General features: G+C 37.7%; 1 protein-coding gene across 2 annotated transcripts in view; it reads right to left on the bottom strand.

The window, feature by feature from the left end:
* Nucleotides 1-422: 422 nt before the first annotated feature.
* The window catches only part of LOC129237477 (retinoblastoma family protein), an 86138-nt gene continuing 76956 nt past the window's right edge, over nt 423-9604 (bottom strand). The window contains exons 9-15 of one of the 2 annotated variants that reach the window (XM_054872254.1): nt 9242-9331; nt 9096-9187; nt 8861-9040; nt 8665-8779; nt 1092-1192; nt 882-1034; nt 423-813 (exon numbers count right to left, since the gene is read on the bottom strand). In XM_054872254.1, the coding sequence (XP_054728229.1) occupies nt 643-813; nt 882-1034; nt 1092-1192; nt 8665-8779; nt 8861-9040; nt 9096-9187; nt 9242-9331 (902 nt within the window). In that variant the 3' untranslated portion in view covers nt 423-642. The remainder of the gene's footprint in view (nt 814-881; nt 1035-1091; nt 1193-8664; nt 8780-8860; nt 9041-9095; nt 9188-9241; nt 9332-9604) is intronic. The other variant, XM_054872255.1, reaches the window with a different exon arrangement.

Genomic DNA, 9604 nt, shown 5'->3' with positions numbered 1-9604 from the left:
AGTTCGTGCGCCCAGCAGCCTTTAGAAGAATGATCTCATCTTCGCTGCCATTCGTCAAGTGACGCCATTCGCTGTGCCATCTTTTGGTCCCTTGTAGGTTTTGCGCCTTGCTTTGGGTAGAGACGGTTTAGTTCTAGAGTTTGGATATCCAGTGGAATTTTTCCCGCAATCACGCAAATAACATCATCCGATACTGCTGGTAAGCACAGGCTACTCGCAAAGCATATTCCCGATGTTCAAATGTTTCAAACCAAGCGAACTTTCCAAGACTTCAAAATTTAACACAAACCTAATTTATTTAAATTACTTGCTCTTAAGTAGAAGAAGCGCAGAAGGAAAAATATTGTACGTTCTATAATTTTTTCATTTGCTTCAAATATAAAGGGTAGAAGAAGCGAAGAAGGAATGAATACGTTCTATAATTATTTCATTTGCTTTAAATATAAAGGGTCGAATATATTTCATATCTCATATCTCTATTTGGCTTACATTCTAGGTAAATTTATATATATTTTACATGTTGAAGTAAACTTTATGTTTTATACCTTACTCTTATAATTTGAGAAGTTAAATTTCACCCAACTGTTTGTTTTGCCACTATAAATCTGTTTTTCATAAATTATATTATTAATTATAATGAATTCACTTTTTTTCTTCTTGTCTATCTTGCAAAACTTCTCTGCATTTTTGTAAAAATATTGGTGTTTTCTTCGGAATTTTTCTTTCAATAACAGGTCCATCGCTGCTCTCCAATTCATTAAAAGGCAGATTCCGCTTGCCTCTGCTGATAACATAATTTAGATCTTCAAGATTCTTGGACAATACGAAAGGAAATCAGTTAAATTTACAAAATTTACATTGATATTTCATTAGAAACGTACTTTTCCAGGACTTTTTGAAAATTCATATGTTAAAACCTGCGAATGTGAATGTTCAGACTTTTCCATCCTCGATATAATTATGAGATTATTAGACAATTTTCGGGGATATGATTGCTTCTCCGTAGGATGTGGTGACAAGGGCACGTTCTGCTGCTGAAATTTACTGAAATTGTATTTCAGTTTAGATAAATGTTGCATAAAATAGCTTACTGATTGTTTTTTTCCACTAAAATTAAGGGCGTATGGAGTCATTTTTTTAACATATATGTTATTATAAAAATATATTATGTCACGGTATTGCGGTGGCCCATCTGCAAAGCACAAAGTACAGAAAAATGTATAATCAATGAATATAGTTTAGAAACTGATACTGCTATAATAATAATAACTGATTGTGCCATAATTTCTATAAACAATATCTTTCTTGCATTGTTTTACTAATTTAGACAAATCTAAAATTTTATGCATTTGCATTAGCTTTAATGTGCATTTAAAACTTAATACGAGTAGATGAGTTAAGGTCGTAAATATAAATTCATGCTGGCGACAATCTTTACTGCCTTGTATTATATTTTTCTTAACATAAACATATATAATGAAGAGCGCGACTATATACGAGGTGTGTTCAAAAAGTATCGCGAACTTTGTGTTTTTTAAAAAATTATTTATTTATTCATTAATATCTATTTTGTCCCCTTCAAAGTAATCCTCATGAGATATTATGCACTTGTGCCAACGTTTTTTCCAATCTTCGAAGCACTTCAAAAAATCATTTTTTTTTATCTTGTCAGCTCCTCCTTTGATGTCGTCTTTATCTCGTTAATCATAGCGTAGCGTCGCCCTTCGTGGGCCTTTTCAGTTTCGGGAACAAGAAAAAGTCACAGGGGCCAGATCTGGGGAATACGGTGGCTGTGGCATCATTAGGGTGTTTTTTTGGCCAAAAAGTCGCGCACAAGTAACGATGTGTGAGCAGGGGCGTTATCGTGATGCAAGAGCCAATTTTTGTTCTTCCACAAATCCGGGCGTTTCTGGTGGATTGCTTAGCGCGAATTGCGCATAACTTGCAGGTAATATTCCTTATTGACCGTTTTATCTTGTGGCAAGAACTCATGACGCACAACGCCCCCGCAATCGAAGAAAACGGCTAAGACTGCAGCAGTGGAACTATTGCTCACATTTGAGTGTATGTTGAAGAAGGACATCTACCGACTAATTAATAAATATTTTGAAGCAAAAACAACTGAGACATGGAGAACAGTGCAACACCATTATGCAAACTTAAATACAACTGGCACTAAACCCAACTATTAAGCCATATGCCGTACCAAGGACATCACTGCCTTCGTCTGACTTCACATTGGACACACAATCGGTACACACTCGCGCATTTTATTATAAATGGTGAGAGACCACCTCTTTGCCGGTACTGCACCTTGCCAACATTAACAGTCAAGTGGCGTGTAATAAAGTAAAGTCTAAGACAGCACCAGGTCCAGACGGTATTCCAAATAGAGCCCTGAAAGTAGCGATTTCCAAACGTCCAGACATATTTCAAGCAGTATTCCAAACCTGCCTTAACGAAGGCACTTTTCAAAAGTAGTGGAAGAAACAAACACTGGTGCTTTTACCCAAGGGCAACAAAAAGCCTGGCGAGTCTTACCGACTAATATGATTACTAGACACAATGGGGATAATTCTGGAGAGAATTATTTGCGACAGGTTGTCGTCTTTCGCTGAGGATAAAGGTATTCTATCCACATACCCGTTTGGATGCTATTAAATGCGTGGTAGATTTGGCAACAGAAGCCAATGCTTTTAACACAGCTAGCTGGTAGTGTATACTGGAAACCCTCACAAAAACAGGGTCGCCTACTTATATTATTAGAATAATTGAGAGCTATTTCACGAACCGTAAACTAAGGTTTAGAAGTGACAAAGGCATTGAGGAGTATGTCAGCCGGAGCTCCTCAAGGATCAGTTCTTGGCCCACTGCTATGGAACCTAATGTATGACGGCGTTCTAAGACTGGATATGCCCCCTAGAACTAAAGTCATTGGATTCGCGGATGACATCGCGGTGGTAATGGTAGCGAAACATATTCACGAAATTGAGAGGATTGCCAGCGAAGGATCAAGACTTGGCTAAGGTCTATGAAGTTGGAATTAGCTGAGCATAAGACCGATGTAGTCCTAGTAAGCAGCAGAAAGATAGTGGAAACCATAAATGTAAATGTTGGGACTGTAACTATCAGTTCAAAACCGGCTATTAAATACCTAGGAGTGATGGTTGACAGTCGTCTAAACTTTAAAACGCACCTAGAATACGCTGTGAAGAAGGCATCGAGTGTGCAGTCCTGTCTGTCGAGAATAATGCAAAACAATGGCGGACCTAGCCACCGCAAAAGAATACCATATAGCAGGGTAGTCAGCTCGGTTCTTTTGTATGCCGCACCGATCTGGGCTGAAGCACTGAACTTAAATAATTTCACAAAAAAACTGGCAGTCGTCTATCGGCTAAGCGGACTATGTGCGGCTTCCGTACAATTTCGGACGATGCTTCCTTCGTTATAGCAGGACTAATCTCCGCAGACATTTTGGCGAAAGAAATGCAGAGAGTGTATATAAGGCTATCTGAACACGACGGTAGAGCAAGTCGTAAAACTATTGCAGAAGAAGAAAGGCGTCGATCGATCGCCCACTGGCAAGACCGGTGGGACAGATCACCGAAAGGTAGATGGACGCATTAGCGCAAGCCCATTTTTACGACGTGGTTAGAAAGGAACCATGGGGAGACAAGCTTCCACCTAACCCAATTTCTTTCGGCACGAAGTATTTCGAAAATACCTCCATAGATTCAGCCAAACTGCCCAATCTGCACGGATAGGGAAGAAGACGCTGAGCACGTCTTGTTCCAATGCCCACGCTATGCTCCCGAAACTTGTGGTATATTAAACGAAGAAAATATTATAGATTTTATGCTAAAATCGGGTGATAACAGGAAGCGAGTCTGCGCGCGCGCAAAATATATCCACAATGATTTAAGACGTGAGGAGGTTCGTAGACAAAATAACTAGAAGCCTATGAGCTAACCCTCTCCGCGAGGTAATTCCTTTTTGGACAGTTCCACGGGGAGAATGGTGGATAATGGAGAGGTATTTAGTACGTAGGTGTAGCTGTGAGGCTACAAGTCGTGCATACTGCTATGCCGATATAGCAGTACTCATGAGAGTTTCATCTTCAAAGACTCCTTCTCAGGAAAACATTGAAAAAAAGGCAGATTACTTCATTAGAGCGGATCTGAGAAAATTGATTTAAACCATAACATAGGTTAGGTTAGCCTGGTTGGCAATAAGCCACGCATAGACCTTTTGGTCCCTAGCGATAAGAGATGGAGACCGACCTTTATGAATACCTAAGGATGTCAGCGCTTTTGGCGAATCTAAGTAGAGCTGAGAGCTCCGCTTTTAAAACGTCCTCCAGGTATCTTAGTCGCGTTTTTAATAATGCCGGACAAATGCACAGAAGGTGTTCTAAAGTTTCCTCAACATCTTCTCTGCATTTCCTGCTTTTGTCCGTGTTAGCAATCACTATCTTGTACGCATGCGCAGCCAATAGATTATGACCTGTTAGCATACCTATGATAGTTCTGCAGTCCATAACATAAGTCTCTTTACTTAAACATCTATGTAACTAGGCTTCCGTATATCCTATGAATTTACATAACATAAGTCTCTTTACTTAAAAATCTCTTTACTTAAAAATCTATGTACCAGTTCCCACTGTGTTTCAGCCAGCAGATGGCCTTCAAGTCCTCTCCTTGGATGAAAGCATCAAGTGGTGGTAAACCAATCAGAGCATCTAATGCCGGGCCTGAAGTAGTCGGAAAAGCTCTAATGCAACAGATTGCCACAGTGCGTTGTAGTCTCGATAAGGTCACCTCCTGACACCCACGAGAGAGAGTCTACTCATCCAGACCACTGATGCATAGGTGATAATAGGTCTTAGCTTAGTCTCCTGCGGATCACTGGTTGTAGGCAGGCGCAGCATAGTTTAAAACCGGTCTATTGCCTTCGATAGCAATATTTCTTTGTCTTTGCCCCAAGTGCTGCCGGCAAGCGATTTGAGGACCTTGTTGCGATTTTGGACTTTAGTGGCAATAGCAGTTGTATGCGCAGAGAACGAGAACAAACTGTCGAAGGTAACTCCCAAGAATTTGGGGTTGTTAACGGTCGGTATTAGTGTGTCAACGACTTTTACCTTGAGGGGCAGTTGACCTCCTTTGTCCAGGTGGTAATATAGAGGGTCGCCGTGGACTTAGTGGGGAAAGCTGGAGATTCCTCGCAGTGAAAAAGAGAGAAAAGTCGCTGAGGTAGTTGTTCACTTTGGAGCACAGGCCATCGATGTTATTGCCCGACGCCATTATCGTGACAAATATCATCTAGTAGCGTGGAATGCCTGACAGTGTCGAAAGTCTTCTTCAAGTCCAACGCTACTGAGACAATTCTCTCGCAGGGGTGGTTTTGGTTAAACCCGCGGTTTATCTGAGTGTTAATGACGGTGAGTGCTGCGGTGATACTGTGCACACATGCTGGTGTGAGACTGAGGTCAGGTGTTTCGTGTAGAGTGGAAGTAGAAGGGCTTCAAGTGTCTTCACTACTGGGGAAAGAAGAGTTATCGGCTGACAAGATTCCCCTTGGTTGGCGGATTTCCCAGGTTTCAGTAGTGGGAACACTTTCCCTGATTTCTCAGAATTATGAGAGTGGTTATGGACATATTGAAAACCCTTGTGAGGTACTCTACTCCCAATGGACCCAGCTTTTTCAACCTCAGCATGTTTAGTACGTCACGACCAATGGCTTTAAATTATTTCAAAAACTTGTTCTATCATTTTGGTGTTTCATGCACGTAGATTCGAACCTACGCATTTCCGAATGGTGGCCACGCACCAAATCATTTGGCTATGGCGGCCGCAGTTTTAATTATGATTAAAGTGTTTGAATTTTTAAAGAAAGTTTTTTAAGTTCCTATAAAATCCGAGATATGATATTTGTTATACATGTATATATATTTTGATCAAACAATTTATATATTATGATAGAAAAATTAAAAAACAAATTAAATAAGACAAGATGTGTGGTACTATACACAAAATTAAATAAGTCAAAATGTTTTGGTACTATAAGTATAATATGATACTTTTTTCGCGAACTGTATGTCTCTAAGTAACTCATTACTGCAGTCCCGCGATATATTGTTTTGCAATATATATTTGAACCCAATTTTAATTTCTTGAAACTTTTAATTCGGTGAGTCTAAACTTTAGGTAATTCTTAGATACACATACAGACTGCTTAAAAGAAGCGCGTCCACCATAACGTAGAAACTATTTGATCAATTCGAATCTAACAAACTGCATTGTACGGGCTTATAATATTTTTTTATACACAATATATTCAATAAAATGTATAGACACCACGATTAGCTGCAATCGCCCCAAATTAGCCGAAATTGCTTGATAACTGTTTGCCCGTCTTACTTTCGAGTTTTTGCGTGGGGCGTAGCATTTTCAATAGGGCGTTGCTGCTTGGGATCATTGTTCTCTTGTTTTTCTTCTCAACTTACCATAATAATACTTATTGGTAAATTTTATTCATGAAAACCACATTCAAATTGGCGGTTAACACAAATAACGCCCAAATAGTTTTCCGGAGAAGCAGTACCAAACATACCCCAACTGGATTATTAACGGTTCGTTGAAGTTGTCGATCATCACCAATACACCAGGAGCGAGGTATGCAATTATTCGCCCAAAAGGAAGATTCATCTGTGAATATTACGTTTTCCAAATTTCGTTATGAATTTGCCTCATCCCATGCAAGTATTTTTTCAAGGTCTGATAATGAGAAAGCTGTTTTTTTAGTGCGCTCCGGAATTTGAGGTTTTCTGCACGTAAACATCCTCGAATAGTGCATTTGTGTCTTTGGATACATTAACACCAATTTTCCATAAAACTGATTCATCTTTATGGAACGATAAATTCGGCTTTGTGACAAACAAATCAGTGATCTTCTGAACTTGTTTTGAAGAGGTATTTTTTTTTATGCCTCGTCGAGAAAGTCGTCAACGTTTTTAACTTCGGTATACCCTTGCATTCACTTATATATGAACGTCTTCGGCTTCTTCAAATATTGGGAGCTTTAGGGCATGCACCTAGAAACACTATTTCAAATCGTTTCTCATACGTGAAAGTTTTTTGTAAAAACAACGCACGCTTTCTATATTTCTCACAAAATTCTCACAACGTGTTTTGCGAAAAACAATGACCTATTTGGCGGCATTTAATTTTTTTATAACGGAACTCCAAGTTTGAGCTTGGTCAGCGATGCTTCTATTAGACAGACTGTATATAGCAATAGCTCAATATATAGATCATCCATTCTACACCGCAGTTTTTTATTGGGTTCATAGCGTTTTCATCTTTCTTTTATTTTACAACGATTTATTTACTGTTTGGCAAATGGTAAGTATTCATTCGATAGAAATCTTATTGCTCTACAAAAATATGTAATTTAATTTTTGAGGTATTTAATTTTTTATTAGTTTTGAGGGTCAGAAAATTTTGAACATTTTCAACATCTGCTCTTTTTTGCTTTTCATCTTTGCTTTGACGTCGATGACACGTCCCATAGAAAAAGACCTTCTGAATTCGATGAAGAACATTTTACATTAACCAACTACACCGCGTGAATGAGGCTATTCGACAGAAAAAAACCTGATCCGACTCCTTTACGACAACGCCAGGCCCCATGTTGCACAAGTCGTCAAAGCCGCACTCCAAGAGCCCGAATGGGAGGTCCTTCAGCACCCGCCGTATTCTCCGGACCTTTTACCGACCGATTACTATCTTTTTCACCCCCTGTCAAACTATATGAACGTCGTTACCTTCTATAACTAAGTGGTCTTTAAAAACTGGCTCAACAACTTCTTTGACACCAGACCAAGCGATTTTTGGCGGAACGGCATTAATAAATTGGTCGAGAGGTGGGAAGAGATTGTAAACAGCAATTATTGTTTTTTGGTTAAACTAAAAACCTTCGGTAAGAACAACTCATTTCGCCAACCTAATATTTTATTAATCTATTTTATTTAACTAAAGAGCAGAAGTTGAAAACTATTTAAATACTCATTTCATTATTCTAACCTACCACTGTAAAAATATGATCATCTAAGTTAAAAAAGGCTCAAACGTAAAAAACCTCTAGATTTAAACTAATAAATAAATAAAAATTACTTAAAGGTATGAATTGTATTTTTCTGAGGATTAACTTAAATTATTTGTTTTAACAAAACTCCACAAAAATTGCTCGTTAGTATATATGTATATGTAATGTTATACTAGTTGCAATAAAAATACTAATAATAAAAAAATAAAAAATCTAAGTTAAAATCTCCGCTCACCACTAAAAGACGGCCGTTTTGTACACTCACCGCTAGCGACATGATACAGCTGTCACATAACGCGACCGTATTGATTTCCCCAGTTTTAATTTTAAAAACTCAATATTAAATTTGTTAAATTATTTTCGGAAAAATGCTTTCATCAAGTAGAAATAAAATGATTTTTGAGGTAATAAATAAACCCCTTCAGAGTATTTAAAAAAATTCTTTAGCTGAAATTATTGTCAGCAGAATTGGTCCAGGAGAGGACACCTTGATACACAAGCAAACATGAATTGTCATCTTCATTTTAAGGTGTAGATTATAATGACAATAAAAATACTCACTTTTTTCTTCGGCTGGTTCGATAAGAACTTCTCTATATGTGCTACTTTGAGCTTGCGGTTGCTTCCTATAAAACTTCATTATATCCATAAATGACTTAAATTGTATTTCCTGCACCTACGATATATATATATATATATATACATAAGATTTAAGTGTTTTTATAACAATATTTTATAAAAATATTTTTGTACAAACCCTTATGTATAAATAAATTCCACACATAAGCATCTGATCCAGATGGCGGTCTTGCATTAACTCTGTCCTTTGGGTTATTGAATATTCAAATAGCGTCCACAACTTATTAAGATGTGGCTCTTCTGCCAACTTGAGTTCACGACACAGCTCTTTTAATCTAATCCAAGCAAGTTTATAGAACTGAAAATCACCAAAAATGTATCAAGCCTAAAAAAGTAAACTAGTATATACACACCTTCCTACAAAATATAGTTAAAGAAGCCGCTCGTCTATTGCCGTCCATATGTTTCTTGCAACTGAAGGTAGCCTCGTTTTCATAAGTAGTTTCTGAAATTTAATGCGTTATTATCTAAAAGATTGGGCACTGCATTCCAATTTAACCTTTCGCACTATTAAAGAGGTCCCTCCTCGTCGACTCGTTGACAATTGTAGAACTAAAGGTTTCGTATGCTGAACAATTTGGAGACTGCACTGGAATTAATAAAAAAAATGTACGTAAATTTAAAATCGCTTTACTTGTTTTTATATATTATAATATTTCTATAAAACCAAATACTTGATTTGCAATAATATATAATACTTATGAAAAAGTCCTGGCCTTTGACTATTTTTTAACAGTTTTAAGAGATTACACTAGAAAAAATACTACATAATTTGGAACCAAGCTGTTCAGATTTAATCATTAAGTCACATTATCAACCAAAATTGCTTAGTACTACTCCTTCGTCCTGCGGCACGTTCACT

This window comes from Anastrepha obliqua, chromosome 2 (assembly GCF_027943255.1).
Source record: "Anastrepha obliqua isolate idAnaObli1 chromosome 2, idAnaObli1_1.0, whole genome shotgun sequence".
Classification (NCBI taxonomy): Eukaryota; Metazoa; Arthropoda; class Insecta; order Diptera; family Tephritidae; genus Anastrepha; species Anastrepha obliqua.
This window is presented reverse-complemented; position numbering and strand designations above follow the sequence as displayed.